General features: G+C 40.1%; 1 protein-coding gene across 10 annotated transcripts in view; it reads left to right on the forward strand.

Annotated features, from left to right (window-relative positions):
• ATP8A1 (ATPase phospholipid transporting 8A1) overlaps positions 1-10,610 on the forward strand; it is a 77,626-nt gene extending 67,016 nt beyond the window's left edge. For all 10 annotated transcript variants that reach the window (XM_083630155.1, XM_083630157.1, XM_083630153.1 and 7 more), the window contains 7 exons: positions 2,802-2,863; positions 3,421-3,477; positions 3,883-3,990; positions 6,215-6,303; positions 6,912-7,004; positions 8,314-8,405; positions 9,853-10,610. In XM_083630155.1, the coding sequence (XP_083486281.1) occupies positions 2,802-2,863; positions 3,421-3,477; positions 3,883-3,990; positions 6,215-6,303; positions 6,912-7,004; positions 8,314-8,405; positions 9,853-9,950 (599 nt within the window). In that variant the 3' untranslated portion in view covers positions 9,951-10,610. The remainder of the gene's footprint in view (positions 1-2,801; positions 2,864-3,420; positions 3,478-3,882; positions 3,991-6,214; positions 6,304-6,911; positions 7,005-8,313; positions 8,406-9,852) is intronic.
• The last annotated feature ends 8,929 nt before the right edge of the window (positions 10,611-19,539 follow it).

The raw sequence follows: 19,539 nt of genomic DNA on the forward strand, positions 1-19,539 counted from the left end.
TGTTGCTGGAGAACTAGGAGTTTATTCAACTTGTAGAGGTTAATTTGAAAGTGTGTTTCCAAATACAAGTATGTATCTTCCCAAGTTTGAATTAGTTATAAGCCAAAGGAGATAAACTAAGTAGATCAATAGGTTATAAACCAAAAACCTCAGCTTTATATCAGACTAGTGGTTGGTAAATTAAAAGAAATTATTCTGGCAGAATAAAAACCATTGAGTTTGATGCAATTGTTTTCTTCAGTGAATGGAATTAACTTCTTCCAGCAGAAATGGTCTCCTGTCAGAGGAAAAGAACTCTTGGATCTAAGCCATAAGATGTCTTTGGAAATAACGATAAACTGGTTTATTGTTACAGGAATGAGCCTTGGGTTCACATGCTCTGCTCTCCTCTGTTTTCTAGCACAGCTTCAAGGAGGAGATAGGAAGATTTTGCTACAGTTTAATGTTGAATCCTAAACTGTGGTTAATCTTAACTGTGGTGTGTTGAAACAAGCTATAAACTTATTGAAACAAACCATACACCATGGTTTGAATGTTTTATTCCCTGGAAAACATAGTTAAGGTTAACCACCGTTTGTTCTGGTTTGGACATAACACTAATCTGCAGTTAGTTAAAAAATGGAAGTGAAAGCTTTCAATATCATCTGCACAGCCACCTAAGACTTATTCCAATAATGATAAACCATATTTTATTATTACCACCAAACACAGCCATAGAGTCTAACAGGAGAAGTGCAGTGACCCACACATTTTTGCCCAGTGAACTTCACCATTTCTACAAGGCACTTCATAGAATCATCAGATTCTTGTGTTGAAAGATACCCCAAGGGTAATATAGTCCAGCCCCCTGCAATTCCGGAAACTCAGCTAGATCATACATGACAGATTCAACCTCTGCTTAAAAACCTCCAATGAAAAAGAGTCCAGCACCTTCTGAGGGAGCCCCTTCCACTGCTGAACTGCTCTCACCATCAGAAAGTTTTTCCTGATATTTTGTCAAAATCTCCTTTATTGTAACTCTAAACCATTGGTTCGGGTCCTAGCCTCCAGAGCAGAAGAAAACAAGCTTGCTCTATCTTCCACATGATATAAAGGTAAAGGTAAAGGGACCCCTGACCATTAGGTCCAGTCGTGACCGACTCTGGGGTTGCGGCGCTCATCTCGCTTTATTGGCCGAGGGAACCGGTGTACAGCTTCCGGGTCATGTGGCCAGCATGACAAAGCCGCTTCTGGCAAACCAGAGCAGAGCACGGAAACACCGTTTACCTTCCCGCTGGAGCGGTACCTATTTATCTACTTGCACTTTGACGTGCTTTCGAACTGCTAGGTTGGCAGGAGCAGGGACCGAGCAATGGGAGCTCACCCCGTCGCAGGGATTCAAACCGCCAACCTTCACATCGGCAAGTCCTAGGCTCTGTGGTTTAACCCACAGTGCCACCCGCGCCCCTCTTCCACATGATAGCCCCTTAGATATTTGAAGATGGCTGTAATATTTCCTCTCAGTCTTCTCTTTTCCAGGCTAAACGTCGCCATCTCCTTAAACCATTGCTCATAAGGCTTGGTTTCCAGACCCTTGGTCATCTTGGTCGCCCTCCTCCAACTTGTCAATATCCTTCTTAAATTGTGGCACCCAGAACTGGACACAGTACTACTCCAAGTGTGGTTTGACCAAGGCAGAAAAGAGCAGTACTATTACTTCCTTTTATCTGGACGCTATACTTCCATTGATGCAGCCTAGAACAACATTAGCTTTTTTTATGGCTGCATCATACTACTGACTTGGGTTATGCTTGTATTCTACAAACACCCCTAGAAACTTTTCACATGTGCTACTGGCAAACAAGGTGTCCCCCCCCTCCCTCTTACATTTGTGCAGTTGGTTCTTCCTGCCTAAGTTCAGAACCTTATATTTGTCCCTACTTAAATGCTTTTGGTTGTTTGAGCCCAGTTCTTCCAATCCGTTAAGGTTGTATTGAATCCAGATTCTGTCTTCTGTGGCATTGGCTACCCCCTCTGAGTTTGGTGTCATCTGCAAATTGGATGAGCATAGCCTCAATTCCATTGTCCCAAGTCATTATAAAGAAGTTGAACAACAACAGACTCAAGAAAGAACCTTGTGGCATCTGACCTACCGCTTTTTTTAAAAAATAATTTTTATTAACCGACCAATCAAATCAAATCACATCACATAAATTCCGAATTACAAAGCCGAATTTTAAATTTTTGTTGAGGGGACCCATATTTCAAGATCCGAAGGGGGATTCCGATCATCTTCTTGCTACTGCGTTCATATCCCACTTTTTTCCAGGATGATGGGAACTCTTTGGGTTCAGTCAGTCAAACCACCTAACAGTTACCTCATCCAGCCCACATTTTACTAGCTTCTCTGCAAGAATATCATACAAAAGCCTTACTGAAATCAAGATACACTAAGTCCACAGGATTCCCCTTATTTACTCAGCTTGTAGTAAAAACAAAAACAGAAATGAGATTCATCAGGCATGACTTGTTTTTGAGAAACCCACAGCATCCTTTTCTAAGTGCTCATAGACCAACTATTTAATTATCTGATCTAGGACCTTACATAGTATTGATGCCAAGCTGACCGGTCAGTAGTTACTTAGGTCTTCTTTGATGGGGACAACAAACTGACCATATTCTGCCTCAAATTAAAATTGTTTTGTCCATGGAAAGAAACTCAAGGGAAACAGTTCTTTGGCAATTTAAGCAGAAATTTATATTATAGAATCATTTCCATAAATAACCCCTATTTTAATATTTCCGATGTTGTTATCTTACAGATACTGTATTTGCCAGTGGTAAAACTTCAGACTATTTGCTTTTGGGAAACACAGTATATACCGTAAGTATTGCTAATGTGAATGTAACTTGTGTCCTAGGCAGAAGAGTATGCTAGAAATTTGATACTGGGTGATTCTTTATTCCAGTCTTAATATTATTATTTTAGCCTGTGGGTTGGTTGGTTGGTTGAATGATGGATTGATTTAACCAGTTTATATACCATTTAACAAGGTATAAGCACAGTCTCTAAGCAGTGTACAATAAGGTTAACACAAAAAACCAATCAATACAATACATAAAATTAATTAAAATGAACTATAAAATCAGAAAACTTAAATTTGTGCACCCTGGGCAATCAGAGCAGGGTGTAAAACAACTTATCATAAGAAGCCTGTGTAGCCTCCCTTCAGCAACCCGTCAGGTTCAATGTGCTACATCTTGGCCAGCCCATTCCTCTCCAAATGGAGAGTCATCCATACCTCTTAAGACAGATTTAACCTGTTCACCTTTTGCATGCCATTCCAAAAGCAAATTTTGAAACGTCATACTTCACTTGGAGTTGAAGCACTTTTATATTGGTTAAGGAAAAGTAGCTAATTTCTCTCTATCTCTCTTTAGTTTGTAGTAATAACTGTGTGTTTAAAAGCTGGATTAGAGACTTCATATTGGACTTTGGTAAGAAATTATTTTTAAAATAGCTCATGTTACAATACATAATAAAGTGATAAGTGTAAATTTACTGTAATTTATGTAACAGAGTACTGACCTATATAGGTTGACGAGGGGTTAACTGGGTTGGGTTTATTCAAAGAACACCTGCATAGAAATTGGCAATATTAATAGACAAAATAGGCATGTTAATCTGCAAATTCTGATAGCAATAAACCAAGGAAAAGAGGGAATGGGTTAGAACTATAATCCTGCCTACCCAGAAGTAATTCCTATTGATTTCAGTGGGGCTTAATTCCCAGGTAAATAGAATGCAACCTTAGTCTGGCTCTAACCATAAAGGAAACATTTTTTCTCCTATTGACCTATTTTGCAGGTTTGACTGTTTGATTTTTATTCTTTCTTTTCCAGTTCAGCCACATAGCAATATGGGGCAGCATTGCACTGTGGGTAGTATTTTTCGGAATCTACTCTTCCTTGTGGCCTCTAATTCCTATGGCCCCTGATATGTCTGGGGAGGTAATGTTCGCCTTTTAACTAATTTCTGAATCTCTATGTAAAACCATACTTTTATTTTTGTTTGAGAATTGATTGGTCTGAGATTAATGACGTGCAGCCTATTATCTCTTCAGAACAAGCAGACTTTGGACATTTTGGCTTTGAGGTATCAGGTTTTCACAAGTTCTAAAAGCATTGACAAGTCTTTTGTTTTTTCGTGTGTGACCAATAACACCAGTTAATTGTAATTTGCATTTAAAATTGTTGGCTATATATCCCTGGGAGCCAAGTTTGCATCAGATTCCATTTGGTTTCATAAGACCAAGAGGGAAGGGTTATAACCAGAAGAGACTTGGCATAAACCACGACTCTCATACATTAGTATAAATTTGTAAACCACCAACTGAAGAAAACAGAATCCGTCCTCAGAACAGGCTGCCCCTGTTAGCGCCATTGTCTAAAATGGATCAGTTTGCCATTTCCCAGCTGACCTGCCTATGTGCAGAGAGATGTGAAAAGTTTGAGACAAAAATGCTTCTACTGATCAAGGAGGGAGCTTTCTTCTACAGAAAGGAAGGAAATACCTCGGTGGGATTTTATTTTTTCTCCCTCTTCATCCAAATATACAAAGAGGCCTTCTGTCTTTAATGCGAATGTCGGCTTTAAATCTTTTAGTTTTGGATTAACTCTGCAAAAGAAAAAAATGTGACAGGCTTTCAAATATGACGCAGAAAAACTTTTTCCCCCTTCAATTCATGTTCTTCGTTTGTAAAGCCAAAGGCTGGATTGACTGAATGGTAGGCGCCAGTTTGTTCCTTCTTTCATAGTTAGCATTACAATGGTAAGAATTAACATCCTAAGACCTACATTATCACTTCTGCTGTTTCACCAAGGAACGTTTAATAGCGGGTGGCTTACAGAACGATAGCTCTTTGCTCTGTCACCCTAATCTTAAAAAGTCATTAATTTAAAAATAAAAGTATGTTGTTTAAATCACATCTAGATCCATTTTTGCCTCCCTTTTTCTTATTCAGGACTTACTGTTTATGAATTGCAATCTATAAAACTTTTACCTCACAGTGTTTGCTTGGGATTGGTGGCTTTAAGAATTGGCTATGACAAAAGTCACATTTTCCATTATAACATTGTTTATAAGTTAAATTATGATCTTTATCTTGCTTGTAAATCCACTTTTCCTTCAAACGGATTTTTAGTATTGAAACAGTTTTCGAAATTGCTTTATTTAAATTTTCACTTTAGCACTTGTGACATTAAATTAATCCTGCTTTACTTTTATATATTATTGTCTTAATGCTACAATCTTCCTTGCACATAGGTGCTTGTTAAAGCATTACATACAAACTTGGCCTTTTTTTGGCGGAGGGTGGGGGTTAATTGCCTAATAGCCTCCCCTCTGAAAGAATCATAAGCTGCTCTTTATATCAGATGGCATTTGAGTAGAATAATCAGCATATTGGTATTTTCCCTGAGCGCTAGGAACAAGGCTCTGAGTGATAGGTCTAATAAATAAACATTGCTTTATGTCCAAATGCTCAGCGCATGAAAGATGCTTCCACTATTGCCTGCAAAAGTGTTTAATATGAATTTCTTATGCACATATCTCTCGATTGTCATTCTCCTGTGTTTGGAACTGTAGGTTAAGCGATTTATATATCTGTTTCAAACGCAGCCAAATTGCAAGTGACTACAGGTACCTGTTTTCCACCCTAGTGACAATTAATAGGGTTAGCAGTTCTGATCACCGGCCCCAAGACCCCTTGAATTCTCAAAGTTTCTGGGAAAGAGATTTTTGTAAAACATTTCCCTTGAAATGAGGACATCGCTCTTTAATTGGCCTTTTCCTACAGCTGAAGGTGAAGAAGGGATTGTGAAATTTAAATTGATAAGTGCCAGCCAACCCAAAACCGGTAGTGCCTTTATGTATTATTTGCTTATTTCATAAAATTTATATGTGGTTTGATTGTAAGGAAAAATCTCAAACCAGTTTCTCCGGTTTTTGTGTGCATTGGGGGATGAATGGTAATAGACAGCTGCTGGCAATGCTTTTTCAACATAAGTCTATAAGGAATACCAACATTCCCTCATTGACACCCCTTACTGAACACATTCCCAGTGGCTGAATTTTTCAATAGGTTACTATTTTTTCCCACCATATTACCTAGCTTCATCTGAAAAGTTTTGTATTTCTTTTCTATAAATAACGCCGTTGTTTAAATCCATGTAGGCAGTTATGATGTTCAGTTCTGGTGTTTTCTGGATGGGCTTACTAAGCATTCCACTGACAGCTTTGATCTTCGATGTAGCATATAAAGTGTAAGTATAAAACTCTTTATTATTTTTTTAAAGAAATTAACCCAAAGTTGTATTTAGAATGCTATCCTGTACATGGGGCTTACTGTCAAGTAAGTGAGGATAGGATTGTAGCCCGACAGCTCAATCCTGTACATGTCTACTCAGAAGTAAGACCCTTTAACATCAGTGTCTTCATTCCCATGTAAATGGGTATAGGATTGCAGCCTTTTCCTACTAAATTATGATTCACCTTTATAGAAGGTTTATAGACTATTAATGCAAATTTGTGCAGATATTAATTCTTTAATTGTTTTTCATATAAATTATAATCTCATAGTTAATATAAAATGCTAAAACAAAGCAGACATGGTTTCTGAAGTATACACCTATGAATTGAATGCTTATTTTTATAACCTTTCTCCAACCGTTAATTCTAAAAATTTATTTACAGCCTGTCCTCTGTGTAAGCTACTGAAGTGTAACATGTATGTGCATTCTTATGTAGCATTACTTTGAAGCTTAACTTTATACTGGTGTATAAAATAGATTTTTATACTGGAGATTTCTGTTTTAGTTTCTCTCAAATTTCAGCTTCAGTATGAGTTACCCAAAAGCATTTTTCATTGCAGAGTGAAAAGAGCAGCATTTAAAACACTGGTAGATGAAGTTCAGGAGTTGGAAGCAAAATCTCAAGATCCAGGAGCAGTTGTTCATGGGAAAAGGTACAATAATACCTGTAAATAATCCACATCATTGCACAAGTGGAACCCCGTTGTAATGTTGTTATGAAGCATTGCAATACCTTAGGGCTGATCCACACTTGCCAGCAAAATCTTGACTTTCATTGTTTCCTTTAAGATACTCTGCTCTTTCTTAATTGTGAAGCATTCAAGTCATAAATGTCATTGTGGAGATCCCATTTGAAAAGCAGAGGTTACTAGCATGTCTGATGGTTCTCTGCATTCATTGCTGTGCCTTAGGTTCTCCCATAAGTAGGAATTTAAATCTATTTTACAGTTCAGGCATATTCATGCATATTCAGAAGAAAGTCCCACTGAGCTCTGTGAGACTTACTCCCAGAAAAGTAGGTATAGGGCTGCAACCCTAGACAAAAGTGGTTATATCCACTAATCTGAGAGTAGGATTCAGTGAACTCAGCTGGACTTACCGTATTTTTCGCACCATAGGACGCACTTTTCCCCTCCTAAAAAGCAAGGGAAAATGTTTGTGCGTCCTATGAAGCGAATGCAGGGGGGAGGCAGGCGGGAAAAGCCCCCAAGAGCTGCACACAAGCTCCGTGCACTCTTGCGGGCTTTTCCACAGGAGGGAGAAGGGACTGACTGGCCGCATCAGTCCCTTCTCCCTTCTCCCACCTCCCAGAAAAGCCAGGAGAAGCCACGATCTCTTTAAAGGAGTTGCGCGGCTTCTGCCGGTTTTGCGGGAGGTGGGTGAATCCCCCCACCTCCCAGTAAAGCCAGGAAAGCCCTGCGCAGCGTCTCCCGGCAAGGAGAGGCTGCACGGGGCTATGGATTCTTTAGCCCCACGCAGCCTCTCCCGGGAGGGAGAGGCTGCATGGGGCTAAAGGGGAAGCCAAAACAGCGAGCGGGATCCATCCCGCTTGCTGCTTTGGCTTGCTCCATAGCTGCGTGCAACCCCTCCGGCAAGGAGAGGCTGCAGGGGGCTAAAGGGGAAGCCAAAACAGCGAACGGGATCCATCCTGCTCGCTGCCTTGGCTTGTGCCATAGCCGCGTGCAACCCCTCCGGCAGGGAGAGGTTGTGCGCAGCCTGTACGCTGCTCTTTGGGGCTGGGAGGGGGAATTTTTTTTCTTGATTACCCCCCCAAAAAAACTGGGTGCGCCCTATGGTCCGGTGCGCCCTATGGTGCGAAAAATACGTTAATTCTTAGGATTGTGCTTTTAGTTAACTTGCCACACCCTGCTTGATAGCCCCTGCTGAACACTGAATATTGTTTCACAGCGCTGGGTCATTATTTCAGATATTAGTGTGTTGACATTTTATTTTATTTTTTAGCTTAACTGAAACAGCTCAGCTACTGAAAAATGTCTTCAAGAAAAACCATGTCAACTTGTACCGCTCTGAGTCTCTGCAACAAAACTTGCTTCGTAAGTATTCGAGATTTGACAGAAATAAGTACAAATCCAAAAGACAGAAAGAACAGGATCACAGAGCATGAATACACTTGGTTCTGCTTTCATATTTATGTTTGGCCCCGTTAAATTACATTTCTTACTGCATAGCTTTAGTCACACACACCATCATTTTTAACATTGGTTTATTATTGTTAGCTTATTGGTTCTTACTGTGAGATGCTTTGAAGACTTCAAAATGAAAAAGAGGGATACAAGTGTTTCCAAAAAAATATGCCAAGATGGGTTTTGGAGGGCTATTAATAATAGATCCTGCGTGCTTGGCTCCCCTTGCTCAAGATTTAATCACATGAAAGAGAGTAAATAGGAAAGCAAGAAAGGACCATAATTGGAACCATAAGGTTGAATCCAAGAATGCCTTGCACAGTGGAAAGGCAGGTCTCCTAGCACAAGGTAGCTGCTCTGAATTGTCCCATTTGTCCACTCCCACTACATGCCCCACACCCCATTCAGAGAGTCCCATGTGGCTCCAACTCATAATTTTAAATGAGTAATGGAATTTGAATTCTTTCTTGCAACATTGCTTTAGAATAGAGAACATATATCAGTTATTTTAGGTTGCAATCGTATACCAACTTTCCCAAAAATAAGCACTATTGCACTCTGATGAATTTTAATAGATATGTATAGGATTGCACCAATAGTTCTATTCATTTTGTTTTTGTTTTATTGCGTTTTTGTTGTTTTATGTTAAAAAAAAAGTCTCAAAGCAACTTAATAAGCTAAAATGTAAACAAGTAAAATCAATTAAAAGCCAAATAAAAACAACGCCAATGCTGTATACACAGGGCTTTTTTTAAGCCGGAACTGAGTTCTGCCACCTCTTCGTTGCGTTCCAGCACCTCTTTGTAGCGTACCAGCAGCCCAGAGCTGTGTGTGGGCTGCATGTTGCTTGTGGCTTTGTGTCAGAGATTGTGGGACAGTCTCCACCCAAAAAAACCTCAACAACCTTGGCTCCCCTCTAAAAGAATAATTCCTCCACCTCTGTTTCTAGGGGCGGGGAAAGCACTGGCTATACCATTAATCATATCCATCAATGACTGTAGCCCTCTTGGTGTTCAGCCAAATGCAAGAAGGCATAAATTTGTCAGCTCAGTCAGTAGAGCAGGAACTGCTGGTTCCCTCTTCCAGCATCCCTGCGCACAGCATCTAAGCTCGTTCCTTTCCCAAGCTTTCCTGAAGAGTCTGAAGGGGGCATCTAAGAATGACTGAACATGCTAAAAAGCTCCCTCAGAATTGACAAACCCAGGACAGGGCTTCTCTGTAATATGTCAGGGCTGTGCTTAGCAATAGGCTTCTTAGCATGTTAGTATTTAAACTGAGTGATTCTTTTTGAAAATATTTCAGCCAAACTAGAACTGTAGTCCTTGTTCCTCATTCCGGTTTGCCTTTATAATTGCAGATGGTTATGCCTTCTCTCAAGACGAAAATGGGATTGTTTCACAATCGGAAGTAATAAGAGCCTACGATACTACAAAGCAAAGACCTGATGAGTGGTGAAGGACTATGACACTGAGCCCTAATACTTGCCATAGTATGGCAAAGTAATATATATTTCCTGGGTCTGCTAGCAAGGTCCAGCAACAGATTAGAGGAAGATGTGTGTTGTTACTCTTATTCCCTGAAGTTTGAGTTCACATACTGAGTAGACATAAGCACTGTGCAACTATACTGTAATACACCATCTCCAAATTTTTCAACAAGTGTTACTTGGATTTTGTAAGCAGAGATTGAAAATAGCTTTCAGCCTTTGCCAACTACTTATTTACAGTGATGCTGAATACGTAACGTTCCTATATGTATATCCAGGACATAATGAACAGCCAGATTACTCGACATAGCATACATTGACAACCATCGCCTTTGCAAAGGTTTGCGAGCGGTGAATTATTTAAAGTACCTAGCCTTTGATTTCAACAAGTGCTAAATAACAATTTTTAAATATTCATTTATGTGTTGAAGTAAGATTTCAAAGCAAGACCTTTAAAGGTACACGTGTCAAACTAGCCTAAAAAGTTTGCCAAAGAATTTCCATATTTCTCATCTTAGTAATCATTTGCGGAGAAATTTTAAAGGGTGGCGACGTCAAGTGTGATATAAGAATTGCATGCTTGAAACTCTGTACTTGAAAAGTTTTACAATAATGTGAACTTGATACTGTTTGCTTTGTATTGCATTGGTTTTTCAGATCTGCGGTCACTTTCACCTTTGGCCTTATACAAGCCTTTCATTCATGTTCATTTAACAGAAATGTGTACATTTAACACAGCAGCCATTTTCTATGTAAGGGGCATGTGTCTTTGAATTATAGACAAATGCTGGTCTGCCTTATATCCCTTCCATACACCTAAGGACCTGATCCAGGGGAACCTGTACACAGAAATGGGCTGTTTGCAGAAGTGTTGTGTTTCCCTGCCACCATCCCCAACATAGCACACTTTCATTTTAATGGCACTGGTTACCTGTAAGGCCAGACAGAAAGGAAAAGGTGGTGACTTGATTCCAGTTTCCTTTCTGACAAACAGAGAGGAAAGAGCCAGCCATGTTGCTCATTGTTCACACCTAGTGCCAGAGCACCATGCATGAATCCCATGTGAGTTTTCTTTGCCAAGTTTCTTTTGCGTTTATAGGACCCAAACCAAAATGTTGTATCATGCACACATGCAAATGCTTGCTCTTACTGGATTGGAGCGGTAGTGTACTTGAAAATGCTGGTTTTAATTTACACTTAAGTTGCCAGAGCAACTTGCTTACAAACAAAGTGATTTATTTCTGTGGTTTTTCACAAGAACGAGGAACCAGAGTCATCAGCATTGCACTGCTTTCTGTTTGCACTACAAGACAGTTATTTAGTCTTGCTGTCAAATATATGTGTACAGTCCCAAATTTGATTTAAAGTAGGCTATGCTGAAGTTTGAGAATTTTAACCAATATTTCTTTTTTTAGGTGTAGATCTTGAAAGGTATAAGATGTAAAACTGCTAATGAAAGCAAGGAAAGTAAACTAACAAAAAAGGTTTTCCTACTCTAATCAGGAATGTAAGATTTCAACTTCTCACCCCCCAAAATATTGTAATTCAGTATTTTTAAATAAGTTTATCTAATCAGGATGAGAAACAGAATCTGATACAATACTGCAAATTAACATGTGCTCTGCTATGAAGCCATTTAAAAGCCGTTTCAGTACAGTGGTGCCTCGCAAGACGAAAAGAATCCGTTCTGCGAGTCTCTTCGTCTAGCGGTTTTTTCGTCTTGCGAAGCAAGCCCATTGACGGATTAGCGGATTAGCGCTATTAGCGGCTTTTAGCGGATAAGCGGATAAGCGGCTTAGAAAAAGGGGGGGGAGGGGAAAAAACCTGCAGGAACTCGCAATACATTTTCGTCTTGCGAAGCACCTCCAAAACGGAAAACCCTTTCGTCTAGCGAGTTTTCCGTCTTGCGAGGCATTCCTCTTGCGGGGCACCACTGTATGTCTAATTTAAAATACATACTTTATATAGTAGGTTTCACCTCTGATTTGAGTGCACTGTACAACTGTTCTACCTGTAGAAAGACAAATATAAATATTCTTATAAATGAAATATTTGTATGCGATGGTCCAACTTTTGAAAAGCAAAGTTTAATAGGAACATTGTATTTATTAAATGACGTAGAACATTTTATATACTTGTGATACTCAGTTGCACTCATTCATAATGGCAAGGACACTGTTCTTTTTCACGAGTGATATTTAAACAGAAAATAAAACTGAAAGGAGTCCAAAAGAGAAAAACCAACCCTTGCGGAAAACAGCCTTGTTTCCCACCTCGCAGCCCAAAATTGCCTTCAAAAAAGCTACTTCAGGCATAGATAATGAATGAATCGACAAGGAGGGCCAAATCACTTGACCTGGAGCACACACAAAAATTGGGGGCTTGTCCTTTCTCAGTGAGACGTCTCCTTCAACAGATTTCCCAAGTGAACAATTAAAAATGATAATCTTTTTAGAATACTTAAGTACAATTCTAGCAGTGCATATTTCTTTTTAGAATCAATGAATGAAGTCGATCCGTCGTGATTCAGCAGAAACGATGTGCTCATTCATATAACCTGTTCTTTGCTTCTGGCCTCATGCAGCCTCTTAGGGCATCTGAAAGCAGTAATCAGAAAAGAGTGTCTTCTCCGTTCATTTCCCACACCCCAGCTAAGCAGTCAGAATTGACATGCACCATGTAAATCGCAGGTGCTGGATGCAGGTGTGTCCCCTTCCTCCTCTCCCTGAAGCATGAAATGGCAGTTTGCATGCAAATGACACAGGAGAATGATCTGCATGCAGATACCTATTTCAACACACACGCAATCCAGTTACCTCAAACAGATCTCCCTTGCTGGATCAAGGTGAAGGCATAGGTATCACATTAGCGATAGGTCAGGAAACTCTATGACCACCCTTATTTGCAAAAAAATAGACACAATAGGTACTCATTTTGGCTGTCATTGCTGCCTAAAAGTAGACTGTTCTTAGCACATTTTCTTGATCATGGGATTTTAAACTCTCAGTGATTATGTTACGTCTTTTATTTTAAAAAAAAAATTTTTAGCTTTCTAAGGAAGATGAAGGCTTATTCAGCTTATCTTGGCTATTCTGAGTAAGTGCTCCACATCTTAATTTTTCATTTTTGCCCTTCTGAATTAATCTTTGTTCTGATGTCATTTAACTTTTTAAAAATACTATTCCTCACACACTGGATGTCATTTTTTCTAACAGCAGTCATTAACACAGTACCCGATGATTGTGTGTTTGTTCTGTCTTTAATAGTTTGCTCCCCGCCCCCCGCCAAGATATTAAAATCTAAATTAAAAACTTGGAGTTCCTAAAGAACATATCACCCAATTTAAACAAAAGTCTGGAGATACAATACATATGTTATTTGCAAACAAACACATTTCATAACAAAAGGCTATATAAGTGGTTTATTACATTATAATATAGGAATATATTATAATATATATATATTTGGGACTACTGGTTGGTAAGCAAAATGTTTTAGTAAACAATTACTCTACTCAAGTTACAGTACTTTACTATAATGTACTTGTTTTGAAATTCTAAACTTTTACATTTCTCTTAATTAAATCCAGAAAGGAAGTTGTATGTTTTGTAAGTATTAGGTGTATTGTGCAACAATTTAACGCTAATTTTTTTTTTTTAATCATTAATTGAATGAAAAGGTGCCATTCAGAGATCAACGCCTACATATAGATATTATTTTAATTACTTGTGAGAATGTAGTAACCAGAACATCAGCTAATTGGAATCACTTTGAGAAGCCATAAGTGGACTTGTTTTTTCTTAGTATTAGATTTATTTTTGCAGAGAAATTTTGACAAATTTATAAGCAACTTTCTAGTTGTATAAAAATAGAGGAAATATTTAAACAAATGCAATGGTGAAAGATTCCTGTTGCACTGTCTCACATGGGAAAACATCTGTTTTCATCAATTAATTAATTTTGAATTGTTTGCTTAGAGTCTTGGACCATGTATTTAGCTCCCCTCTTTTTCTGCCCATTTATGTATTGTGCAAAAAACAGGTGTCGTTCTAGTAAGTTTTATCAATCTGTCTGCATGAGTTAAAATGTCACAGTGTGAATCTGAGCTGGTGCATGTTTGTGCTGTAAAGCTCATGATTTCTTTTTCCTTCGGTTCAAACATGCATCAAACCATGTGTGTATTGGTAAGCAAAAGCAAGTGTTGGATCAACAACTGAATTAACAACTTAACTCCATTAGTACTGAATGTGAACTCGGAAAATCATACACAAGTTGACCAAGGGTAGCATTCCCAAATTTGTGCACAACCCACTGAACTAACTGGACTACTCAAACAGTAAGAGAACAGTAAAAAGAGGCAATCAAGTCTCCTTGCGTTTTATAGGTTGTTCCAACACAGACTTTTGCATCCCTTCAAATATTTTGTAACTACGAAACTGTGGCCCGAATGTGTAAAAGTAAAATCATGTTTCCGTGTTTTTTCTCGTTCTACAATTGAAGCCATAATACATGAATATTAGTTTTCTACTGCAACTTGATTTCCATGCTGTCTTGAAAGGCACTGTATCAAAAGACTACATTCAAAGCAAAGTCGGACTTTCCAGCTCCACTGAACCATTACTGCTGAAACTGCTGTGGAATTTGTGAAGCTGCATGACTGAAGAGATTTTGACTCCGTGTTTATGGTAGTTTTTCTCAGGTTTCGTTTTAAATGGATGTCAAATGCACTGTTTTATAACGTTATTAAATTTTAGTAATATATTCAGTTCTATGCAGTGTTACATGTCATTGGCCTTTTGTGAATGTGCATGTTTTGAACTGCAAATTTTAAATGTTTTGTCTTCTAATTGTTCAAAAATAAACCTTGCCATTAAATAAACTCTGAAGCGTTGTCCGCATCTTAAACGCAACCCTCTCCCAGAAACACACTCCATTAGTCCAATTTTGAGCTATTAAAATCCTCTCGATAAAAGCTTCGTTTTGATGTCCCTTAGTTAACTAACGTGACATTGTGCAATTTTTACTAAATAATTAGAAACCTGAGATAGCATGGGCAGTAAGAATGCTTTATCAAAAACATTATTCAGTGAAGGCATACATAGAAGAGTGTAAGTCGATATAATGAAGACAAAATTTTAAAATATAACACAGCTTGATAGTCAAAGGATGATTTATTACACAGGAACACTATTTGCCTAAGAATATGTAGACTTTTAAAAGCATACAACATGAACATACCAGTGTAAAACAATCAGAAACCAACATTTAGAAGAGGTAAGAAAAAACAAGCTACAGCATTAAAAAGTCAGTGCTGCTATAAAAGTAAAATACAAATGGATATATCTTCTAAATAAAAATAGTATGCATATTCCTTAAGGATTTCCTTTAGGCAATGAAGAAAATGTAAGCAAAAAATAAATAAATGAGGAACTACAATGTCTCCACAGTCCTACATTAGTGCAATACAATGTAAACACTGGAGCTTATCCTGGCATTGAAAGTGCCCCTCCAGAAAGAAAGTTATTACTGGAGCTGCACAACAGATAAACAAGTCCCAAGTTTGAACAAAATTATCCGTCGGAGCCATTCCTGGCTTTCCTGCATTCTTAAGTAAGCTGATCATCAAGTGCTAATTCCAAACTCTACCAGTATACGGTACAAGCCCCACAGAAAACCGTAAACCACTTACAGTGATACCTCGGGTTACATATGCTTCAGGTTACATACGCTTCAGGTTACAGACTCCGCTAACCCAGAAATAGTGCTTCAGGTTAAGAACTTTGCTTCAGGATGAGAACAGAAATCGTGCTCTGGTGGCGCAGCAGCAGCAGGAGACCCCATTAGCTAAAGTGGTGCTTCAGGTTAAGAACACTTTTAGGTTAAGTACGGACCTCTGGAACGAATTAAGTACTTAACCTGAGGTACCACTGTACTATAATTCATTGGTAACCGCAACTTGCTTTTGCCTGACAGGTCTAATGCACCCTGGAAGTTAAAAGTGATTTATAAGGTGTTCTGTTGAGATTTGTTTTATTATTATTCACATGTGCTTAAAGAATTGCAATGTTTGGCCAGTGTCCCAAGCCCACTCCACCCCAAGTCATTGCTCTGCTTACTGGGGACTGCTCTTGGAAGCTGAGCCCTATTATCTGGGCTCGCAGGGAATTCTCCATTTGCCCATTTCATGCTGTGCTCTGGGTACCACAGCTATCTTAAAAGAGTGTGGCTGCTGAAATGAGCAAAGAACGCAGCAGTTGTTTGGCTGTCCAACAAGGAACAAATTAAACATCAACTTCCTGGTCGGAAGGAAGGTGGTAAGTCTCCTTTTTTAAAAAAAAAAATTATTCTTTTTATAACACAAATAAAAAACAGACAGAAAGGACAAACAATACAAACAAATTCTTATCATATCCTTATTTTTCTAACCATTGTTAAGTTGGTTTCCCCAAGTCCCATCTATCTGATTTTCATTTTACTTCATCTTTAGCAGTTTACATATGCAGTGGTACCTCGGGTTAAGTACTTAATTTGTTCCGGAGATCCGTTCTTAACCTGAAGCTGTTCTTAACCTGAAGCACCACTTGAGCTAATGGGACCTCCTGCTGCCGCTGCGCTGCTGGAGCACGATTTCTATTCTTATCCTGAAGCAAAGTTCTTAACCTGAAGCACTATTTCTAGGTTAGCGGAGTCTGTAACCTGAAGCGTATGTAACCCGAGGTACCACTGTATCATAATTTCTAACTTGACATTTTATCACTTACAAATAATACTATTTTAAAATACCCTATCTTCTACTTCTAACCCTACAGCCTATATCCACTTCCAAAGCTATTCTAAGGTTTAAATATTAACATATTTTTTCAAATATTCCTTAAACTTCTTCCAGTCTTCTTCCACCGCCTCTTCTCTCTGGTCTCAGAGTCTCCCAGTCAGTTCGGCAAGTTCCATATACTCCACCATCTTCATCTGCCATTCTTCGATAGTTGGTAAGCTTCTATCTTCCAATTCTTCGCTAACAATATTCTTGCAGCTGTTGTGGCATACACAAAAAAAGTAACATCCTTTTTGGGGATTTTACCCCCCACTATACCAAGTAAAAAGGCTTCTGGTTTTTTAATAAATGTGTTTTTCAACACTTTTTTCAATTCATTATAAATCCTTTCCCAGAAGTCTTTTACCTTGGGACACGTGGAAGGTGGTAGGTCTTCTGGCCCAGCATCTGCATTGTATCCCTCACAGAGGGCAAGGAAGGGAGTTCATGAGTGGAACCCGCCCTGGAGGCCTCTGTGGCTGCCATCTTTGATTTGTCTGAAGAGATCTACTGAGGGGAGCACCTACATCATGCCCAGCTCTGAAATGCCCTGTCTGGTTTCTCTGGAGATGGGCAGCCTTACCCCAAGTTCCTTAAGCAGCTGAATGAGGAGGTAGTTAGGGATCTAACATGCCGCTCCAACCAGGGATAAAGTGGGTGGGGTAGTTCAGCTCATCCTCATCTTCGTCTTCGTCACCCCCTCATCCCAGCCATTCCTCTGAGGAGCCCTGGGAGGAAGTGCAGGCCATGATGAAGCCACATGATGGACAGCTTCTTAAAAAGCAGAGACATCACCTTGCCAACAAAGGTCCGTATAGTTAAAGCTATGGTTTTCCCAGTAGTGATGTATGGAAGTGAGAGCTGGACCATAAAGAAGGCTGAACGCCGAAGAATTGATGCTTTTGAATTATGGTGCTGGAGGAGACTCTTGAGAGTCCCATGGACTGCAAGAAGATCAGACCTCTCCATTCTTAAGGAAATCAGCCCTGAGTGCTCACTGGAAGGACAGATCGTGAAGCTGAGCCTCCGATACTTTCCACTCCCTGGAAAAGACCCTGATGTTGGGAAAGATGGAGGGCACAAGGAGAAGGGGACGACAGAGGACAAGATGGTTGGACAGTGTTCTCAAAGCTACAAACATGAGTCTGACCAAACTGCGGGAGGCAGCGGAAGACAGGAGTGCCTGGCGTGCTCTGGTCCATGGGGTCACGAAGAGTCAGACACGACTAAACAACTAAACAACAAAAATTCCCACAGAGCCAGGAAGAACCTCAAGGACCCTGGGCATGAGCAAAGTAGAGCCATTGCCCCCACATAGGAGCCAACTTCTAAGGTCCCTTCAGCCCCCCAATAAAACATTTGAGCCCCCCTCCCCAAGTTGATGGGCATTGCCATTCAAATGGTGTGTGTGTGCCGTGTCATGTGATCAGTTATGTGGGGCAAGACTTACCTGCCGCCCCCCCCCCCATATTTTATTCAGGTTGGCATCTGTGGTCCCTCAGGCCAGGCCCAATGGCAGAGGGGCCCAAAACTTCTCTTTCCTTCAGGCAGAAAGGAAGAAGCAAAAGACGTGGGTCTGCACAGGCCTCCGAGTCCAAATTTGAGCCAGATATGGAGAAGAGACGGCTGCCAGGTTATAAAACTTCTATCTTTGTCCATCTGTTGTCTGACATCTGTCACCCAGTATTGAGAATGTCATCAGCTGAGCATTGCTTTAGTCTAAATCTACTAAAATCCAAAGGTCCGTTCCACTTCCTAGTGGGGAGGAGTTGCGGTGGACCACATGGCCACCCACTCTCCTCCAGGGGCGGGGGACGAAGTCCCGCGTTGCCCTAGGGACCCTGGCCACATCAACAATCAGCCAGCCAATCCGCTGGCTGGTGGGGGCGTGACCAGGACCATTCAATCAGAGGCGCTAGCCAGAGGGCTTCCTCTTGGCTCGCGCCCTCAATCTCCCGCCCTCCCTCTTTTTTTCCTCTCTTTTTTTGCAGGTTTTCGTTGGCCTTGCTGTGGACTTTGGTTGGTCGCTGTTAAGGGGCCTGGTAGGAATTTTTTCACTTGGCAAATTGGCACTGGCCATTTGGTTTTCGCCTACCTCGTAGCAATCGTCACAACTTTGTAAGGTTTTGCGGTTAGGCATTGTTTGACCTTATGATGGGGGAGGTGAGGTGTGGCCATCACTTGCCCCTCTAAGCTTAAGGGTATTCCATTAAAGGAATCTGGGGGTGTGGATCTTGTCCAAAGCCCGGGGCAGGGCTAAGGCCATGACACGACCCCATCGGGAACACCTGGGGGAGCTCGAGTTGGTCTGCATCGACAGGGCTCCCCCTTCTGGTGGTTTACCCTTACCAGACTCCCTGCACAACGGGCAGGAGTCAGATATAGTCAGGTCCATTCAGTGCCTAAGCCAATACTGCTCACATTCTGTAATCAATAAAGTTGTGGCCAAAATTTGCCCAAGAACATTAAGCTAATATCTGTGTCCTGGTGTGTTTTATTCCTCAATGAGGGGTGGTTGCGGGGTCTAGACATGCAGCTAGTTATATAGCAGAAGCAAAATGCTCTCAAATAACAACAGCTTGGTTTTTGATTTGCTTTTACTCAAAGTAAAAAGAAAATCCTCTCAGGTATCTTCTATGGCTCTCAAGCATCTTCTATGGCCAAGTCCACAGGTGAACAACTCATTGAGAATTTCAGGATTTGTTTAATGATTGTCACTCAGCAACTGCAATCCTAAACTATTAAGA

Source organism: Podarcis filfolensis (genome assembly GCF_964270895.1).
Source record: "Podarcis filfolensis genome assembly, chromosome: 9".
In the NCBI taxonomy this organism is placed as follows: Eukaryota; Metazoa; Chordata; class Lepidosauria; order Squamata; family Lacertidae; genus Podarcis; species Podarcis filfolensis.